Source organism: Mirounga leonina, unplaced genomic scaffold, assembly GCF_011800145.1.
Source record: "Mirounga leonina isolate KUSES-001 unplaced genomic scaffold, KU_Mleo_1.0 Mir_127, whole genome shotgun sequence".
Taxonomy (NCBI): Eukaryota; Metazoa; Chordata; class Mammalia; order Carnivora; family Phocidae; genus Mirounga; species Mirounga leonina.
The window spans coordinates 74,330,210-74,352,925 of NW_023270316.1; the positions used below are offsets into that span (position 1 = coordinate 74,330,210).

General features: G+C 36.1%; 1 protein-coding gene across 3 annotated transcripts in view; it reads right to left on the bottom strand.

The window, feature by feature from the left end:
- Positions 1-22,716, bottom strand: part of CDK8 (cyclin dependent kinase 8) — a 127,248-nt gene that overhangs the window by 40,120 nt on the left and 64,412 nt on the right. For 2 of the 3 annotated variants that reach the window (XM_035003658.1, XM_035003657.1), the window contains exons 3-4: positions 11,634-11,744; positions 7,079-7,219 (exon numbers count right to left, since the gene is read on the bottom strand). In XM_035003658.1, coding sequence (XP_034859549.1) covers positions 7,079-7,219; positions 11,634-11,744 — 252 coding nt within the window. The remainder of the gene's footprint in view (positions 1-7,078; positions 7,220-11,633; positions 11,745-22,716) is intronic. The other variant, XM_035003659.1, reaches the window with a different exon arrangement.

The following is a 22,716-nucleotide window of genomic DNA, read 5'->3' on the forward strand; positions in this document are numbered from 1 at the left end:
ATCACTGACCTAGAAGAAAAATCCCTACATTTAGTGATCCAGCTGTGTTACAGTTCTCCAAGTAACCAGAATCAAGTCATTTACCCTCTTTGCCTCTCCATTTTTCCACTTATTAGTGACAGAATTCAACAGACAATAAAACGTGCACCTCAAAACAAACCATGTGACCACGAAGCAAATATTAGTATTGGTAAGCAAAACGAATAAACCAGGCAATCTTCACTCAAATAAAGAGAATCAGACCCAGAATACCCCCATAATTCATCATGCTACCATCAGTACATGATAAGATGCCTTGATAAAGAAGGCCCTTGAAATTGAGTTTCAGTGCCTGGCTCACTCAGAGATTTTGATCTTATTTGATGGTTGCTAGGAAACCAACCCATCCTTCACTAAGGACAGCTGAAGCCCCACCAAGTGATTCCAAGTTACTCGGGATAATTAAAATTAACTGCAGGGCAAGAGCACTATCAGATTTTTTTTTTTTTAAGTCATATTAAAGCTTTGAAATGGCTTGAGCCTCTTTTAAATATGTATACACAGTGGCCCACAGGGCTATTTCACATGATGTACTTCTCATGGTAACACATCTCCATTGGCATAGACCTAAAGGAAATCTCTGTAGAGATTTATTTTCTAAGAAATTTTACTGTGGCATAAAAAACTATTTTGAGAGGCGCCTGAGTGGCTCAGTTGTTAAGCGTCTGCCTACAGCTCAGGTCATGATCCCAGGGTCCTGGGATCGAGCCCCACATCGGGCTCCCTGCTCGGCAGGAGGCCTGCTTCTCCCTCTCCCACTCCCCCTGCTTGTGTTCCCTCTCTTGCTGTGTCTCTCTCTCTGTCAAGTAAATAAATAAAATCTTAAAAAAAAAAAAGACTATTTTGAATTAGTTTAGGGCAAGAGTGATTATAGCTAATAGTTGCAATAGTCCAACAAAGCAAATTTCATATATAGCCTTGTAATTCAGTTTGATTAATAATAAAAAAACAAACTATGATGAAAAGTTACAGTATCTCTCACTTAATATTACACTCCACTTAGTGCAACAGGATGAAAATACTACCTTAGGTGCCAGGTCGTTCCAAGTTAAATACCACTATGATAAAACCATTAAGGTAGGGCGCCTGGATGACTCAGTTGGTTAAGCGACTGCCTTTGGCTCAGGTCATGATCCCGGGGTCCTGGGATTGAGTACCACATCGGGCTTCCCTTGCTCTGCAGGGAGCCTGCTTCTCCCTCTCCCTCTGCCTGCCATTCTCCCTGCTCGTGCTCTCTGTCAAATAAATAAATAAATAAAATCTTAAAAAAAAAAATTAAGGTAATAATTAAAATGAAACTTTGAATAGCAGTTTTTTTAAAAAGTGGAACACATTAATGACCGTATGAGAACTTGATATATACTTAACAAAAATTAATGGTCAATTGGCCAATCTTAATAACTACTACTCTACTTTCCTATGTTCCTTAGCGATCTGTTGAAAGCCCACATCTTTAATATTTAGAGTCTGATTTAAGTGTAAACCATTTTTATGGCCTGATATGGTTGGACAAATATTTTCAACCAAAAGCATAAAATTCAGCCAACACTGAATGCACTAGAAAATTAAAAGTGAATAAATATTAGCTAGAAATTAAAGTATTTACATTGTGACTAGTAATGAACTGGTCAGTTAAATACAGTAGAACAGTGAAATACGAGAGTCGCGAGTTCAGAACAGCTGGTATGTTCAGAAGGTAGGTACTGCTGCTTTATCTACAATTTAAGTATAATTCACACAGAAGGGACTTTTAAGATGCGTTTGAAAAAAGTAAGGGACCTATGATGGAGATGTCCTAATGTTAAGATTAAAGGAAAACATTGGGAAAAAATAAATGACATCAGAGAAGAACATGAATGAATAGGTAAAGCAGGTTTCTTTCACTGGGTGGAATAAAAAAAAATTGGGTAGAGGAAGAGTGTGATAAAAGAAATCAACAGATCAGTATCATTAGCTGAATGGTCTTTGGACTGACTGATCAGAGCCGAGTTCTTTTAGGTAGAAAGAGGGAGGCTGCTGAAAAGAACTAAAAATATAGTATGAAAAGAAGATCTTTTGTACTGCTCGACTACAGTAAACCGTAACAGAGCTAAGAGGGTAGGTAGTAAAAAGAAGAAATGTAACAGAGTATGCACAGAAAAACATCAGGTAGCAGAAATAACCTATGGAGAATCACCTTGGAAGACACTTTGTTTCTGTTACAAATGAGCTAGTTTATTCATTCAACAAATATAAGCAGTATTGTATACACTGTGTATTTTGCAAGGCACTGGGAGGGATACAAATACATATTAAGCCAGTCTTTGGCCCTCAGAAATTTATAATCAAATAGAGAACTTATTACCCAAACTAGCTTAAGTGCCCTTGAGTAGTTCAAAGTAGCTGCTATAAGGACTTTAGATGTACACATTCTCAATTCCAGCTAGGGTGACTGGGGAGGGGGGGGGGGACTTTATCGTTGAGGTAGCAGGCGCAGAGCTTTAAAGGATGAATAGAATTTTAAACACTAGAGATGAAGGGAAGAAAGGATTCAAGTAGGTAGGGCAACCTCTGAGTTAGCTGGAAGTAGGTATACAGAGTGAGAAGGAAGAAAAAAAAAGATCATAACCAGCTTTCACTTCAATTCACAAATACTGGCATGCAGAGATTTTCAAATTTTAATCTAATCAGATTTTTTTCTCATTTAAAAAAAAAAAAAAGACCAAAAAACCTGATTTTGAAATTTATTTCACAACTGCACAAGAAAACCAATCCTAAAATTAGGAAGTTATACAAAAAATACTTGTTTCTACTGAAAGAGGTCAGACAGACGAGAGAGTGAACTGGCCGGGTGGCTGGGTGTCCTAAAACGGTCATAGTAGAGGTACTATTAGTGATAAATCCTCATGGACTTGCCAATGTGCTTTAACTCAGTCAAACAGGACTACCATTTTAGAGGAAAGACCTCAGACACCATTGTTTTCAGAGGAAAAACTTCAGACACCATTGCCAAATCAAACTTTGGCTTCTACACAAGAAGTATCAAATATGATTTTGGTGCTTACTGTCTTTTTATTTTGTGCTCAGAAAACTACCAAACTCAACCCAATCAGTTGAAGACTTCAAACCTTTCCTTATTTTGAGTCACTTAAATAATATCTTTTACTTGAAGTTTTCGTTAAGATTTCACACTTAGTTCCTCTTTATAGTAGCAGGTAAAATATCTTAATATTCCTTAACCCAACACTCCTACTATTTTATATAAGCAGATAACTGGGGGGTAAAAATGGAATTAACTGGTCCCATACTGTTTCAACTCTGTGCCTCTGTTTACTCATTTGTATAGGATGGTTATTTTGTGTGCCAGCTTGGCTGGGCCATGATGCCCACATATTTGGTCAAACATTTTTCTGAATGTTTCTGTGAAGCTGTTTTTTGATGAGATTAACATTTAAATTGGTAGACTTTGAGTAAAGCAGCTCACCCTCCATAACACTGGTGGGCCTTATTCAATCAGCTGAAGACTTTAATAGAACACAGACTGATCTCCCCGGAGCAAGACAGAAGTCTGCCAGCATACTGCCTTTGTATTTGACTGCAACTCTTCCCTTTAGTATCCAGCCTTCTGGCCTATCCTGTAGATTTTGGACTTACCAAGCCTCCACAATTTGCCTGAGGGAACTCCTTAAAATAAATCTCTCTCTCTCTTTTTCTACACACACACACATTCTGTTTCTCTGGAGAATCCTGATACATGTGGTAATGCCAGAACCAGGACTATAGCCTGTTGGTCAGACTACATTCATTTCCCAAGGAGAGAATAAAGGAAGAAAGAGAAAGGAGTGTAATCAAAGGGAAGAACAAAGCATACACCTTTGTTTTTATTTCTCTCTACTTACAGCAAACAGATAAAGTGTAAAAGCAAACCAACTTATACATACATATTTTAATGTTCTAGAACTAAAAAAGTTTGGCTTAGATCATAAATTATCTCACAAAAATAAATATTGCATGTGTTTCCTTTCAGGCCCATTCTTAAAACAGCTACACACAAATGCATTTATTACCAACTTCATTCCAACCAGAGTTCCAGAATTATTAAATCTCTATTTCACATCAAGGATGACAGACCCCAGTTACTGATCTGCTACTATGTGATGATTAACAGTGACAAAATTAATCTTTATTTATTAAATAGGATTATTAATTGTTAAAGTTCAAGTGCACATATCAAACAAAGAACTTCGTAACTCTATCATCTCAAACCAGTGTGTCTATTAATAATGAAGACAATTTTATTGAGCAAAAGCTTCAATAACATTCTGGGCATTATTAAAATGATGTTTTTAGGGAGTCTGTGCCAATTATCCATTTTGGTATGATGTTTCTCTTGGCAAGTCAGCAACTCAACCAATTGGTTCAATTCAAAACATGAGAAATCTATATAGGTCGGTTAAGGTCAATATTGCCACATTTCATCTAAACTTGACTGAAAAGAAGCAAGGAATGAAATTAACTATTAATTATATTTATTCTTATAGGGTAAATATTTCATCTGCAAATAATAATAAATATTGAGAAAGAGTTTAAAAAGTCATGTTATACAGCTTCTGAAGAACATTCTTTAAAGTAACTATTTTACATTAGAAATTCATATATAAAGAAGTATTCATATATGAATTTCTAATGTAACTACAGTTGAACATCATATAACCTCAAAACTCCAAAATCTATTTTTTAGTTAGCAGGAAGGTGGGCACATTTAAAAACAACAACAAAACCAACAACAAAACTGCCGTAATGAATCTTCCTTTAAAAAATTGAGAACAAATTCAAGAAGTAAGCACCTGACCCAGTAAGATCCAGCCTGGAGGCAGAGGTTACCACTTTAATGACACAATGGTTCCGTGGGCCTGTGATGCTCATAAGAGTTAGGTGTAAGGAGTCACACACAGACAATACAGGAACTCTCACTCCAAACGGGGAAATCAAAAAGGTAGCAGGACACAAATAATATATTAGAGTTCAGAAAATATTTTGGATAAATTGACTACTAAACAGTAGCAGTGGCATATAAAGGGGATAGAGGAGTCAGAATGGTTTGCTCTGTGAACAGGAATATTTTATAACTGATATCATTCACAACTGCCAGCATATGGTGACAACAGAAAATAACTACTTTTCATCTGTTTCATCATTCTTTTTAAATCATCTCCAGAGAGTGCATCCCTCTGATACTGGCATCTAGAATGCACTGCCCCCCCCGGCCCCCACCTCCTGGCACACCACTAACAGAGACCTTTGAAATGACATATCTTACACTATCCCTAGGTCAAAGACAACTCATTTAGGCTGCACCAATAGAAAGAACTATCCCAAAAGAGAAATAAAAAAAATTAAACTTTATAATTATTTTCACTACTGTAGTTAATATTACTGTAAGTGGTTTAAGTACATTATGCATTAACAATTTAAATACTGGTTTGTATTATTTGCATTCATCTAATAAACATATATATTTTAATGATGAAAAATAATTTACTATAAAAAGAAAATGTAGTGTCATCTCAGCATAATTAGGGAAAAATACCCTTTTGCCAGATTTTATTCTTTTAGAGATCATAAAAAAGGTCAGTAGCTCAAAAGTAGTAATAGTTTTTCCCTAAGTTGACTACACCCCTAAAGGTTGAAATTTGTTTTCAGATTCATAAAAGGAGCCAATGGATTTGTCCTACTTCTGTTCTATAAATCCACCATGAATATTCCAATAATATTAAAAATAAAGTTTACATAAGGAAAAAAGTTGTTTCAAACAAATTTCTGATGTTATAGGTCCCGGTCTAAATGCTTTCTAGGTATGAGAACTAGAGATAAAATAAATACCATTAAACATATTGAAAGGAGATTTATTGAAGATAGAAGAAAGAACTAGAAACTATGACACTGGAACATCTGATCTGAAGGTACTAAATATACAGCAGCCTGGAAAGAATATGTGCAAGAGGCAGATCAGCTCTGGCTTAAATTCTACAGGGTTTTTTCCAATGTAACACATGTGATTAGAGACCAAATCATCAGTTCCAGAATTGTCTTTGTAATTGTTTGGAATGAAGGCATTGTTATAAACTTTACTATAGTTACCACCTTTCCAAAGAAAAGAACAACAAAAGCACAATGTAATTATGCAATAAGGGGAATTTGAGATTTAAATTTTCATCCATGAAGAGTAATGAATAATGCACAATTTAATGAACATATTAATGCTAGATGGGTTTTAAAAAGGCGTAAATTATTCTGCCATGTAAAATAAAAATAAGAAAGCCAATTTCTGAAGTTTCTAAATTCTTTTTTTTTTTTTTAAAGATTTTATTTATTTATTTGAGAGAGAGAGAATGAGAGACAGAGAGCATGAGAGGGAGGAAGGTCAGAGGGAGAAGCAGACTCCCCGCCGAGCAGGGAGCCCGATGCGGGACTCGATCCAGGGACTCCAGGATCATGACCTGAACCGAAGGCAGTCGCTTAACCAACTGAGCCACCCAGGCGCCCAAGTTTCTAAATTCTTAAAAATTCAATGTACCTTAACATGACAAGGCTTCTGAATAAAGTTCTTAATTATGACTAATAAACATGCTACTAATATAGTGAGGCTTAAAAAATAAGCAGATTGAATTAACATCACCTCTTCTAATACGTAACTTAGTATGCGGTAGGCTCCAAAAGTTTCATTTCCAAGTTATTCATAAATATATCAATTTCTAGAGTTTGCCTAGCAGCTAAGAATCAAGCAAGTCAATACTTCTTTACAGACTTAAAAGTAAACAAAAGCTTAGGAAAATAAATGTGCCCTCTTTCACTGCTTCACTGAACCCCAGCCACTTTATGTCAGAGGAGTAGGATGCATCATATAAACAGCACAAGGCTAGACTATGTTATGAGACTACAGCACTCTCACTCTATAAGGTTTGCAGGTCTATGTACCACTAATATCTAGAGACAACTAGAAAATCATCCAACTATAAAGGCATCTTTCTAGCTTAGACCTAACTACATATCAACTTACCAAATCCCTGTGCAACACCCAGTTAGCATGCAGGTAGTGAATCCCATCTAGGATCTGATATAATAGTGACTTCACCATTCCCCGAGGTAACTGAACTGGCTTCTTGTTTGCTTTAGAAGCTCTGTGAAACTTGATTATATGCTGAAAGAAACAAAAATACCACCAGAAGCTTAAAAAGGAAAAGAGGGAAAGATAATCTGATGTATAATATTTTCGTGCCAGAAAAAGAAACACTCAGGGATTCCCAAAGATACTGAAAATATCATCTTACATTCTGCTGGATAACATAAATTTAAAATTTCCTAATAACTGGAGCTGAAGTTTCATTTCTTAAGCATATGATCATGTCTCAGAAAATAAATGACTGCAACACAGAAGCAGAGAACAATGTGATTTTATTTTGAAAGTATAATTAAAAATTACTTTCAGAGTATACCTGATCCCTGTTTACCTGGTGGAAATTTTCAAGAACAGAATCTTTATCTGTAGTTATTAAATGAAAAGAAAAAAAAAACAAAAAACAAATTTCAAGAGGTACTCCTGGGTTGGCTGACACAGCACAGATGTGGTACCTATTTACAACGCATGGGTTATAAACCAAGCAAAAAGCAAACAGGGAAATTACTTCAATAAAATACACAGAAGCATAAAGAAATAACATGTAAATGACCAGTTCACATTGAAAATATTTAGAAACATGAAAGACTCAGATGAGAAAAAAACAGCCTTAAACCCATTAAAAGCTTTGGACATCTGGTAAAACACAATACCACTTTATAAATAGAAAAATCACTTTATAAGTAAATGTACCTCAAAAGAAACAAGATCCAATGTTTCAAACTCTCTTGACAGGTTTCTTCATTTTAATTAAAGCACTTTTAAACTGTAAGAACACCTACAAGTCAGGTGAAGTCAACTCTGCTGTGTGTAAAACACAGGTATATGCCTGGCACCTTATGTGAACATGAACAGACTCTTGAGCAGTATTTCTGAGTGAATATTAAGCATATTCTTGAAATTAATAAACATAATTGACATATTTTATATTAGAGGTCAACATTTTCACTTCCTATTTTCTTATGATATAGAAAGTAGAACATGGATAAAGAATAACTAGTAATTAATGAGTGAAGGAGTTTTACTTTCCAGAGGAAAAATATATAGCAAAGACTACCTGGTGGGAAGGTAAACTCTATCAGTCAGCATGCATGTAGTATGATTAATCTATACTTTACTAGCAGCATTACACTATTTTAATTTTCTTCTCAGTTATTTTTCCAAAGTATTTAAAAACAGTCAAACAAAACAGAGCTACAATTCAATAATCTAGAATGTTCTGTCACCTATCCTAAGAAATGGTGTGACAATGAAGTCTGTTCACCTTAATAAGAGCTAGTGGTTCTCTAGAGCTTAATAAAAATAGACTGAAATACATCATTTTTAACAATTAAAATCTGCCAGAATAAGAATAGAAGAATATGTAGGGAGGTGCAATAAATGATGCCATATGCATTTCTTTATAAATACTTTCATTAGGGTTTAACAAAATACTTTTTTTTAAACCAGTATTTTATAACTACACTGGAGAAATCTCTTACCTTCATTTTTATTCCAGGGCTATATAACAAATATGTGGTGTGCTTATCATGAAATTTCACCAATACCTGAGCAATTTTTTTAAATGACTCTTTTTACTGGGACTGTTTTTGTTACTCTCCGCCGCCTTAGCCCAGCTAATTCATTTCAATATTCCAATTAAAATAAGAAAATAAAATGGATAAAGGAGGTTTGAGTAAAGTCAATTATTTGATTTTTATTAAAATGAACATTAAAAGTCCTTACGTGACTTAAATGAATATTAATAAGATGACAATAAAGCCAATGATGACGATATATACACATCTGGGAACACTGCATGCAGCATAATTTATAAAAGTATAATTATTATACCTACATGTAAAATTAGATATCACATACTAGCCTGCTAGGAATTATACTGAATACAATACTATCTCCTATGTTCAACTATTACAAATCATGTTTTATTACAAATCATGTTTATAAAGCAGCCTAGAAAATTTCTCATAAATTTGGGTCATATAATTTGATTTCATGTTAGGCTTGAGTATGAGTGTTCAATTCAATATTGGCCACCCTAATTTAACAAATTTTTATTAACAGAATCCCAATTTGATTTGATTAGATTTATTTTTAAAAGAACAGAAGCTACAACAACAAAAATATTTACAACCAGCATTGACCTTGGACAGCAGTTTCATAAAACAGAAAATTTGACGTCTACTTTCAGTTCGAAAACAATTCTTTCCAGATAACATAAAAACAATTTGAATCAAACTGCATTTACTCATGGAAAACAGGAATCTACAGAGCAAAAAATATTTCTTATAAATCTGAAAGTATATGAAACCCATATAAGTGTCAATTTCTGAAATCTGTTGGTTAAAATTATGTAAATGAGGCTAGTACTGGAAATTAGCAAAAGAGTTTAAAACTATTTTACTATTTTTAGAAGGCTAACTTACTTTTGAGCAATTTTACTGGAATTTCTACTAGTTTTATTTCAAAATTTTGTATTTATATTTACAAACTACAGCTGAATGAAAAATGTAAATTTTAAAGATATCTAAAATCGAGCCAGAAGATTATAATCCCTTGCATAGCAGTATCAACGGTCCCAATTTACAATGGTTCAACTTGACTTTTTGGCTTTATGATGGAGTAAAAGTGACAAGCATTCAGCAGAAACTATACTTCGAATTTTGAAATTTGATCTTTTCCCAGGTTGGTGACATGCAGTACAACACTTGCTCATGACCCCGGGCAGCAGGAGGTACTGCACCCAGTCAGCAAGGGTAAACAACCAATACATTTACAATGATTCCATACTCATACAACCATTCCATTGTTCATTTTCAGTACAGTATTCAATAACTAACATGAGATATTTAACACTTTATTATAAAATAGGCTTTGTGTTAGATGATTTTGTCCAGCTGGAGGTTGATAGAAGTGTTCTCAGCACATTTAAGGTAGGCTAGGCTAGGCTGTGATGTTCGATTGGTCAGGTGTATTAAATGTATTTCTGACTTAATGAGATTTTCAGTTTGTGATGGGTTTATTAGGATGTAACCCCATGTAAGTCAAGGAAGATCTGTATATATGTTTTCTCTTGTATTTATCTCAATAAATGTACAACCAATATGTAAATATAAATATAGAACAGTATACAAAACACAGTGAAATACTTAAAGATCTTATTAAATTACTTATTAAATACCAGAAAAAATATAGTTCACAGAAGTGAAGTACTTGTTAATTAACTCAATGTAATATTGGGTTTTTGTTTACTTATTTTATTTTCTAAACTGTAGTCTATGTTAACATGTTTTACACAAGATTGATCAGGATATAAGTTTTGTGAGTATATTTCAAAGATATTTTGGCTATCTTGCTATTTTCATTATATATCATAAACTCTTATCCCCAAGATGGCATTTCAGACTTTCAAAGAACATAACTGTTATGTTTAATAAAAGAGTAAATTTTATAGTTACCCAAGACTTATGTAAATACCAAGCAATCTACTGAGTAAATACAAAATACTGAGTTAGCTGTTTGTAATTCAGCTATCTAGCCAAGATAAATTTAAATTCTCAGTTTATAATAATTTTTATCAATATAACATCATTTTTGTCATTATATTAGCTAACCAAATAAAACTAATCTAATTGACTGTAATTACTTGACTTTGAGAATCTTCAAGGATTTAATTGGGAGCTCTCTTCCACAAAGAATTCTTCCTATACAAGAACATGCCCAATTCAAGTAAGTACAATATTGAACTTCTGCTGATGGAAATAAGAAATACATTAGAATATGGAGTATTAAGTATGAATAATATCCAATAAATGATTAATAGTATGCTACATTTGTATAGTACACTTAGTTTATAAAGCTTTTCAAATACAAAATTGCTCTTCAGAAAAATCCTGTAAAAAAGCAGGAAAAGTACCACATTTTACAGATGGAGTTGGGGGGACTACAACTTCAGAGCCATTAAGAGACTTGCTTAATGTCATATGACAAATAACAGACCGAACCATAAATTTCAGTCTAGTCTTCCAAATATAACATATTTATCTTCCTATAATGAGGATACCACTTTCTCATTTTATATTCCTTTATAGAGTAAAAGGAAACATGCTGCTTTTAAATTCTATAACAAAATAGCTATTACAGTTACTTTTTAAAATTTTATCAAAAATCTATAGCTAGGAAACAATACTGAATAACTGTTTATACTCTTCAGATTCTATTTTCTGTAGCATGTTACAAAGTTCAAATTGGTAAGATCAAAATATAGTAATACAAAGCAAAATTACCCTAGTATTGGTAATTCATCAACCATATTCTATGAGGTTACTTTTATTTTTAAAATGTAAATCTCATAGTAAGATAAACTAAAATTGTTTTTAGTCACTCTTAATCCCTGTCTGAAACCAAGGGCTCAATGTCTACCAGCAATTCACCTTACCCAGAGGTCATGTTCAGCGTAGTCAAACAGAAGCCATACTTTCCTATCAGCATGAGACAGAAATACCTTTTGAAGAGAGATGACATTTGGATGCTTAAGCTCTCGAAGTAACTGCAAAACAAGGAAGATCAATTAAAAATCTTTGCCATGAAAATAATGTTAAATAAATCATACATTTGTAATTCACAGATATATAAACCCAGTGGTAATCAATCCTAAAAATCTACTAACTACCCACACTATTTGGAAAGTGTCCAAATAGGTGCTTCAGTAACAAACGCAGAAAAACTCTGGGGAAAAGATACTGAAAAGATATAACTTAGTAAATCTGTTTTGTTGTTATTGTTTAGTTGGTTTTTACTTTTGCTTTGGTTTTTAATTGTGAAAAAATATACATTAAATCACCATTTTAACAATTTTAAGTGTACCATTCAATAGCTTTTAAAAAACTAATTGCAACATTAGAAAATATAACATTTGTCAATATCAAATATCAGATGAGAATTAAGATCTGTAATTCTGTGAGATATAGTATCTATTTTTTTCAGTCATTTAAATTATATAGTTGATTAAGATTTTGTGAACTTTCCATAAAATAATAAAAAACTTATACAGACAAAGGCATCTAAGTAGAAAACATTTTAATGGGTTTAACCCTTCTCATTTCCTAGAAGGACATTCTATTTAAAATCTTTTATTGCCTTATCTTATCCTCATTTATTAATCAAAGTGGCCCTAATAATCCATCAGTTAAAAAGTATTCCTACTCTGCCAAGAAAAAAAAAAGGAACAACGGCAGTAACAATGACAAGAAAAAATTTCTCATGAAGCCTGATACTATGTCTTTATCAGTTAAAACTGACTTACACAGTGCCTTCCCAGTGTTTTCCAAATACATGACAGCCATGTGAGAAAGTCAAGGTCTTAGAACTTACGACTTTAGTACCTTCTATAAGAATGCTGCTACCAAAACAAGAATTAATATAAATGCAATGTTAACAATATATTAGGGACTCTGAAATGAATTCAGCCACGGAAAGACTATGGACTATCTATTAAGTCATTTATATTAATGATTATTCTCTGGAAAGTGATAATCATTCAGGAGGAAGATTAAATTCAAATTATATATTTCTGCTTTTAGAATATAATTTCAAACTTATGAGACTCTGGAGATTATACACAAAGCCTCAGAAACCTAAAGGCCAGTATCTAAGATTAAGGATTTCCTAATTAATAAACAAGGCAAAGAATCTGATAGGGAGAGCCTACACTTCGGGATTACCCAGGATCATCTAGCTGGCTCCAGAGCTAAACCTAGTGCTAAGTTCATCTTAGTTCTGGGTCAGTGTTTCCTCCATTACCTCATGATTGGAACACACTTCTCAGGCACTATTTCAAATCCTTTCTGGAAACTGGCAGGGTAGAAATTATAACAAACTCCAAAGCTCTGGCAAAAGTTCTCTCCAATTATTAGAAACCTACATATAAAGCTATTCTTAGTATCTCCTCAATTTCACCTCCAAGATGAGGCTTAGCTCCTGAACTGGAAAAAAACCAAAAAACTAAAAACAAAAAAGACCCAGCAGCAACCATTTTATTAAGTTCTTCATAAGTGCCAAGTATGGTGCTATGACATGCATTATGTCACTTAATCATGAATTAACCTTATATAATATTTATATTACTCCTATTTTATAAATGAGGAAATAGTGGTTTGAGGGGATTAAATAATTTGCTCACGATCACAGTCCTGGGTAGTGGTTCGAATCAGGATTTTAATGCTTTTAAAATTAATCAATTGACTTTTTTTTTTTTTTTAGATTTTTTATTTATTTATTTGAGAGAAAGAGAGAGAGACAGAGAAACAGCATGAGAGGGGAAAGGGTCAGAGGGAGAAGCAGGCTCCCTGCTGAGCCGGGAGCCCGATGTGGGACTTGATCCCAGGACTCCGGGATCATGACCTGAGCCGAAGACAGTCGCTTAACCAACTGAGCCACCCAGGTGCCCCAATCAATTGACTTTTAAAATACAAAGTCAGCACTCCAAGGTCTAATAACACCTTTTTTTTTTCTCTTAAGATTTTATTTATTTGACAGAGAGAGAGCACAAATAGGCACAGCGGCAGGCAGAGGGAGAGAGAGAAGCAGGCTCTCCATTGAGCAGGGAGCCCGATGCGGGGCTCGATCCCAGAAGCCTGGGATCATGACCTGAGCTGAAGGCAGACGCTTTACCGACTGAGCCACCCACGCGCCCCAAATACCAACACTTCCTAAGACCTAATACTCTGGGGAACTATTTCTTGTTACATTCCAGAGGCACAGATATTTTAAGTATATACTAGGTTGTGAACTGGCCAATGGCAGGCACGTGTCTTGCTCACGATGGCGCTGCTACCTTCTAACACCCTGCCTGGGGACCTGGTAGGCACTCATTAAGTTTTTGGTAAATAATGAATTTGTGAATAAACAAAATATACAAATTAAAAAGTATCATATAACACACCCTTTGGCTTCTGATCTGTGGACTAAGATCATTGCTTTCATCATAAAAACCTTAATCCACTTCTTTAAAAAATCCACTTCTTAAAAAAACTAATCCACTTCTCTTTTTAAAACATCCAGCTAATTAGTCAGACAACGAATCTTCCAGGGTAATGATTTAATAATATATTAACAGTAACAGCTACCATTATCATAAGTAATTATAATCATAAGTAGGTAAGTAAGTAATAGTAAGTGTTATGGACTGAATTGTGTTCTCCTCAAATTCATATGTTGAAGCCCTAACCCCCAGTACCTCAGAATGTGATTGTATTTGAAGATAAGGCCTTCGAAGAGGCAAGTGAGTTAAAATAAGGTCATTAGGGAGGCCCTAATCCATTCTGAATGGTGACATTCTAAGAGGAGGAGGTTAGGATACATACAGAGACACCAGGGCAGCTTGTACAGATAGATGGCCACTGAAGAGGCCACAAGAGGGTGGTCGTCTGCAAACTCAGGAGGAGCCACAGAGGTTTCTGCAGACCCTCTTAGAAAGTAAGTTTCTGTTGTTTAAGCCACCCAGTTCATAGTATTTTGTTATGGCAGCCTTGGCAAACTAATACAGCAAATAACTACTATTACTGAGTAAGTAAAACACTCTATGTTGGGTGTTTTAAGGGAGATTTATCAGGAGATGGGTCACTATGGGGTTAGAGATGGAACTGAGTCTCAGTGGGGAATTACGTCTAAGTCAATATTTCTTTTTATTTTATTTATTTGACAGAGAGACAGCGAGAGAGGGAACACAAGCAGGGGGAGTGGGAGAGGGAGAAGCAGGCTCTCCACTGAGTAGGGAGCCTGATGCGGGGCTCGATCCCAGGACCCTGGGATCATGACCTGAGCCGAATGCAGACAGTTAGCCGACTGAGCCACCCAGGCGCCCCTAAGTCAATATTTCTATTGAAGAACTTCCAAAAAGCCAGGGCGCTGGGCTACATTTAGCAGGACTAACATTAACCAAATGCCTCCTACACGCCAGCCACTGTGGTAGATGCTCTAGGTCCTGGCATATAAAACGTGCTAAGACTTGCTGAAGTCCTCTAGTGGGAGACAAATGCAAGTAAAAGTAAGCACACAATCCTAATGCTGTGGCTGCAGCAGTGGTAACTGATTATTTATTGAGAGCAGCTAACATTTACCTAGAGTTTATCAGGTCCAGAGAAGTATGCCAAGTTCCTCACAATAAATCCTATGGGACACTATTACCATTTTACAAATGAGGAAACGAAAACACAAGGAAATTAACTAACTTGCTTGGGTCCTAAAAGCTAGTAAGTGGCAAAGCTAGGTAAAGCACAGGTAATCTGAGCAGGGCTTTAAGTGCTACAGGCAGTACTTTGAGACTGCTACTCTGACGCTGTGAGAACATTCCAGAGTTCTCCCAGCTGATGAAAAGCACTTCAGCATTTCATCACCCCATACAGAAACAGCCCATAGCATGTAGATACTTATTTAACATTTTCTGAGGGGTTTTTTTTGGCCTTTTTGAAGTTTTCATGTTAAAAAAAAAATTTAAAGAAAAGGTCTGAATAAATTTAAGCAATGGTTTCCATCACAGAAATCACCTAAATTCTTCTTATTCTACTGGGAATAAAATCTTATAATTTGGGCGCCTGGGTGGCTCAGTTGGTTAAGCAACTGCCTTCGGCTCAGGTCATGATGCTGGAGTCCCAGGATCGAGTCCCGCATCGGGCTCCCTGCTCGGCGGGGAGTCTGCTTCTCCCTCTGACCCTCCCCCCTCTCCTGCTCTCTCTCTCTCATTCTCTCTCTCAAATAAATAAATAAAATCTTAAAAAAAAAATCTTATAATTTTCTGTACTAAGATCACTACTAAATATACAAATGTCTTAATACATCATTCATCATAAACTTAATTCACTCCAGTTGTACCATACAATATCACACTTAATCTGAACTCTTAAAGTAAAATAAATATAAATTAATAACATTTAAAACTGTATCTTGTCAATAAATATCACTTACACCAGTGAGAATATAGGAAATAAAACCTCTGATATTCTCAAACGACACTGATTTCTAATATTAAAATTTTACAACATGGCAAAAATAATAAATTCTGAATTTATGCCATGGGTATGATGATAGCTAAGTTGAAATACTACAACTGTATACAGAATACTGTTCCAAAATTATTTCAATTATTTTGTTAAAGCTGTGGAAGCTTTCTTCACAGGGGAAGCTGTCCAGTTTCCCCAACACCATTTGTTGAAGAGACTGTCTTTTTTCCATTGTATATCTATTCCTCTGATAAAAACAAACCCTGAGGTGCCTAGATTAAAGCAGATGTGAACTTTCAAAGTAGAGTCTGGAGCTTTACCTTTGCTCCCCTAGCTCCCTTACTCCAACTACAAGACTGCCTCTTGGAATATAGTAGATGGTCCACTGAAGCACAGTTTGAAAACCACTAAGCTAAAGGGATTCTAGCTCACAAGAAATTCTGTTAATACAAAACAAACCACTTACAATAAAATGAGGATGAAGACGTGTAATGTTCTTTAGTAGAAATACTCAGAGTTCTTTCCTTCTTCCCTCCCTTTCATAAGTATTTACTGAGCAAAGACTGTTTCACACCTAGCACACACTGGTGAAGAAATGTGTTACATTTCTTCTTCTCAGAGGAAGATTTAATGAAGCAAAAGAGGACTGATAAGATGTGCCAAAAGAGATGGGATTTTTTTTTCTTTTTGATTTTTTATTATAGAAATTCTTCAAACATAAATAAAATAGAATAGTAAAACAGACCCCCATATATCATTATCCACTCTCAGCCTATCTCATTTTATCAACATTCATACCCACTCTTCCCACCTTACCCTGGATTATTTTGAAATAAATCCTAGATCTGATATGATTTCACCTGTAAATATTTCAGTATATGTCTCAAAAATATAGGATCTCTTTTCTCTGACCACATGGAAATAAATTAGCAATCAACAATAAACTATCTCAAAAGACTCACATGTTTAAAAAAATTTTTTATTAAGTTTTTTTATTGTAATTCCAGTATAGTGAACATACAGTGCTATACTAGTTTCAGGTGTATAACATAGTGATTTTACAATTCTATACATTACTCAGTGCTCATCATGTACATTAAAGTGTACTCTTTAATCCCCATCCCCTATTTCATCCATCTCCCACCCACCTCCCCTCTAGTAATCATCAGTTTGTTCTCTATAGTTAAAGTCTGTTTCTTGGTTTTACTCTTTTTTCCCTTTTGCTTGTTTTGTCTCTTAAATTCCATATTAGTAATATCATACAGTATTTGTCTTTCTCTGATTTACTTCACTTAGCATTATACTCTCTAGCTCCATCCATGTTGTTGCAAATGGCAAGATTCCGTTCTTATGGCTGAATATTTCTGTGTGTGCACGCACGCACACACACACATCTTCTCTATTCATTCATCTATCGATGGACACTTGGGCTGCTTCCACAATTTGGATATCATAAATGATCCTGCAACAAACAGAGGGGTAAATGTATCCCTTTGAATTTCTGGGGTAAATACCCAGGAGTGTGATTACTGGACTGTAGAGTAGTTCTATTTCTAACTTTTTGAGGAACCTCCATACTGTTTTCCACAGTAGCTACACCAGTTTGTATTCTCACCAACAGAGCACCAGGGTTCCTTTTCCTCCACATCCTCACCAACAGTTGTTGTTTCTTTGTTTTTGACTTTAGCCATTCTGACAGGTATAAGGTAATATCTCATTGTAGTTTTGATTTGGATTTCCCAGATGATGAGTGATGTTGGGCATCATTTTTGTGTCTGTTGGCTATCTGGATGTCTTCTTTGGAGAAATGTCTGTTCATGTCTTCTTCCCATTTTTAAATTGGGTTATGTGTTTTTTAGGTGTTGAGTTGTATCAATTCTTTATATATTTTGGATACTAACCCTTTATCAGATATATGATTTGCAAATATCTTTCTCCATTAAGTAGACTGCCTTTTAATTTTGTTGACTGTTTCCTTCACTGTGCAAAAACTTTTTATTTTGATGTAGTCCCAATAGATTACTTTGGATTTCATTTCCCTTGCCTCAGGAGATAGATCTTAGAAAAATGATGCTAGAGCCAACATCAGAGAAATTATTGTCTGTGCTCTCTTCAAGGATTTTTATGGTTTCAGGTCTCACATTTAGGTCTTTAATCCATTCTGAGTTTATTTTTGTATATGGTGAAAGAAAGAGGTCCAGTTTCATTCTTTTGCATGTCCAGTTTAGCTGTCCAGTTTCCCCAAAACCATTTGTTGAAGAGACTGTCTTTTTTCCATTGTATATCTATTCCTCTGTCAAAGATTAACTGACCATATAATTATGGGTTTATTTCTGAGTTTTTTATTCCATTCCACACGTTTAAAAATTAAACTATATATATTTTTTAAAGATTTAATTAATTTATTTGAGAGCGAGAGCGTGAGAGACAGAGAGCGAGTTTGTGAGGAGAGGAGCAGAGGAATAACGACAAGCAGACTTCAGGCTGAGTTTGGAGCCCGATGCAGGGTTCAACCTCACAACCCTGAGATCATGACCTAAGCCCAAATCAGGAGTGAGACACGTAACCAACTGAGGCACCTAGGCACCCCTAAAAATTAAACAATATATTTCTAAATAATCCATGAAAAAAAGAACAAAGAAAACTGAAAGTATTCTGTACTAAATGATAATGAAAATACAATGTAACAAAACTTATGGAATACAAGTAGAATACGCTTGGAGGAAAATTTATAGTTATTTTAATTGCTTATTGCAAAGAATAATTTAAAATCAATGACCTAAGGTTCCACCTTAAGAAGATAAAAGAGAAAGGCAAGTCCAAAGTAGAAGGAAAAATATAATAAAGAGCAGAGATCAATAACATAGAAAATACAAATTGCCAACCCGCAATGAAATAGGACATCACCAAAGAAACTACAGATGTGAAAAGATAATGGAATATTATGAACAAGTTTGTGCTAATAAATTCAACAACTTAAACAAAATAGACAAATTAGATATAGACAAATTACAGGGGTGCCTGGGTGGCTCTGTCGGTTAAGCGTCTGCCTTCAGCTCAGGTCATGATCCCAGGGCCCAGGAATCGAGCCCCGCATTGCGGTCTCTGCTCAGCGGGAAGTCTGCTTCTCCCTCTCCTTCTGCCTGCCACTCCCCCTGCTTGTGTTTGTGTGCAACCCCCAAGTCAAATAAATAAATAAAATCTTAAAAAAAAAAAGAAATAGACAAATTACATAAAAAATACAATATATCAAACAAGATGAAAAATAAAATCTGAGAGCTCTTAACTAAGTAAATAATACTGGTTGGTGAATTCTATAAACATTTAAGAAAGAAAAACTATAAATCTTACAGAGACTATAAGAATACGGAGGATAAAAAAAGGCTGCCTAATGTATTTCATGAGGGCACCACAATCTTGATACCAAAGACAAAGACATTACAGGACACATATAGACCAACATCGTTCAAACTCATTCACTGCAAACTCCTTTACAACACATTAGTAAATCAAATCTAGCAATATATAACCAAGCAGGCATTATTTCAAGAATGCAAAACTGGATAAACATTAAAAATCAATGTAGCCGGTCGGAGGAGCAAGATGGCAGGGGAGTAGGAGACCTAAATTTCGTCTGGTCCCAGGAATTCAGCTAGATAGGGATCAAACCATTCTGAACACCTACGAACTCAACAGCAGATTGAAGAAAAGCAACAACTCTCTGAACAGAAAAGAGACCACTTTCTGGAAGGTAGGACCTGCGGAGAAATGAATACAAGGCGATATTTGGGAGGATAGAGGGCGGAGGAGGGGGCCTCCGTGGGTCGCTACCAGCAAGTGATAGAGCAGCAGAGCACAAGATCGGAACTTTTAGAAGTCGGCTCCGCTGAGGGACGTCACTCCAGTGGCTAAGTGGGGTGTGGAACCCTCACTGGGACAGTGTGGTCTCAGGACCCTCAGGGTCACAGAAAGACCGGGGGGGGGGTGCCTGAGTGTGGCAGAGCTCCCAAGTATCAGAGCGGGGAAGCCAGCTGCAGAGACGGAGCTGAGGAGTGGGCTCTCAGCTCGGGGTTGCCATAAACTGTGATCCGCGGCACAGCTGGGCCACTGCTCTTCCATCAGGGGCCCAACAAGCGGCAGATCCGGGGAGACTCCCCTTCCTTCCTCCCCGGGAAGGAGCGGCACAGGAGTGCACCCCAGGGATCTGCTGGGTTTGGAGACTCCACACGGGGGGTTGGGTGCCAGAGATAGAAACGCTCAGTCACAGGCCCGGCGAGTAAGGAGTGCGGCCGGAGACCGGGGAGACAGGAGTGATTGACTGCTTTTCTCTGCGGGCTCACTGAGGAGCGGGGCCCTGAGTTCTCGGCTCCTCTGGGACGGAGACTGGGAGGCCACCATTTTCACTCTTGTCCTCCAAAGCTGTACAGAAAGCTTGCAGGGAACAAAAGCTCCCAAGAGCAAACCCCAGCAGATTACTTAGCCCAGCCCCTGCAGGGGCAGGGCAATTCCGCCTCCGGCAAAGACATCTGAGAACGACTGCAAAGGCCCCTCCCCCAGAAGATCAGCAAGAACAGCCAGCCAAGACCAAGTTTACCGATCAATGAGGACAGCAGAACTTCAGCGCTAGGGGAATACAGCACATACAATTCATGGCTTTTTTCCCCATGATTCTTTAGTCTTTCAAAGTTAATTTTTTAAATTTTCTTTTTTTTTAAATTTTTCTGAACAGTAGAACAGATCAACAAAACTAGGAGCTGGTTCTTTGAAGGAATTAATAAGATTGATAAACCCCTGGCCAGACTTATCAAAAAGAAAAGAGAAATGACCCAAATAAATAAAATCATGAATGAAAGAGGAGAGATCACAACCAACACCAAAGAAATACAAACAATTATAAGAACATATGAGCAACTATATGCCAGCAAATTAGATAATCTGGAAGAAATGGATGCATCCCTAGAGATGTATCAACTACCAAAACTGAACCAGGAAGAAATAGAAAACCTGAACAGACCTATAACCACTAAGGAAATTGAAGCAGTTATCAAAAATCTCCCAACAAACAAAAGCCCAGGGCCAGATGGCTTCCCAGGGGAATTCTACCAAACATTTCAAGAAGAATTAATACCTATTCTTCTGAAACTGTTCCAAAAAATAGAAATGGAAAGAAAACTTCCAAACTTGTTTTATGAGGCCACCATTACCTTGATCCCACAATCAAAGAACCCACCAAAAAGGAGAATTACAGACCAATATTCTTGATGAACATGGATGCCAAAATTCTCATCAAAAATACTAGCCAATAGGATCCAACAGTACATTCAAAGGATTATTCACCAGGACCAGGTGGGATTTATCCCTGGGCTGCAAGGTTGGTTCAACATCTGCAAATCAATCAATGTGATACAATCCATTAATAAAAGAAAGAACAAGAACCATATGATTCTCTCAACAGATGCAGAAAAGGCACTTGATGAAGTACTGCATCCTTTCTTAATCAAAACTCTTCAGAGTATAGGGATAGAGGGTACATACCTCAAAATCATAAAAGCCATCTATGAAAAACCCACAGCAAATATCATTCTCAATGGGGAAAAACTGAGAGCTTTCCCCCTAAGGTCAGGAATATGGCAGGGATGTCCAGTATCACCACTGCTATTCAACATAGTACTAGAAGTCCTAGCCACAGCAATCAGAGAACAAAAAGAAAGAAAAGGCATCCAAATCAGCAAAGAAGTCAAACTCTGTTTGCAGATGATATGATACTTTATGTGGATAACCCAAAAGACTCCACCGCAAAAATGCTAGAACTCATACAGGAATTCAATAAAGTGGCAGGATATAAAATCAATGCACAGAAATCAGTGGCATTCCTAAACACCAACAACAAGAGAGAAGAAAGAGAAATTAAGGAGTCGATCCCATTTACAATTGCACCCAAAACCATAAGATACCTAAGAATAAATCTAACCAAAGAATCAAAGAATCTGTACTCAGAAAACTATAAAATACTTATGAAAGAAGACACAAAGAAATGGAAAAACGTTCCATGCTCATGGATTGGAAGAACAAATATTGTGAAGATGTCAACACTACCTAGAGCAATCTACACATTTAATGCAATCCCTATCAAAATACCATCAACTTTTTTCAAAGAAAACTCCATCCAAATGGCCAACAGACACATGAAAAAGTGCTCAACATCACTTGGCATCAGGAAAATACAAATCAAAACCTCAATGAGATACCACCTCACACCAGTCAGAATGGCTAAAATTAACAAGTCAGGAAACGACAGATATTGGCAGGGATGCGGAGAAAGGGGAACCCTCCTACACTGTTGGTGAGAATGCAAGCTGGTGCAGCCACTCTGGAAAACAGTATGGAGGTTCCTCAAAAAGTTGAAAATAGAGCTACCATACGACCCAGCAATTGCACTACTGGGTATTTACCCCAAAAATACAAATGTAGTGATCCGAAGGGGTACGTGCACCCCGATGTTTATAGCAGCAAAGTCCACAA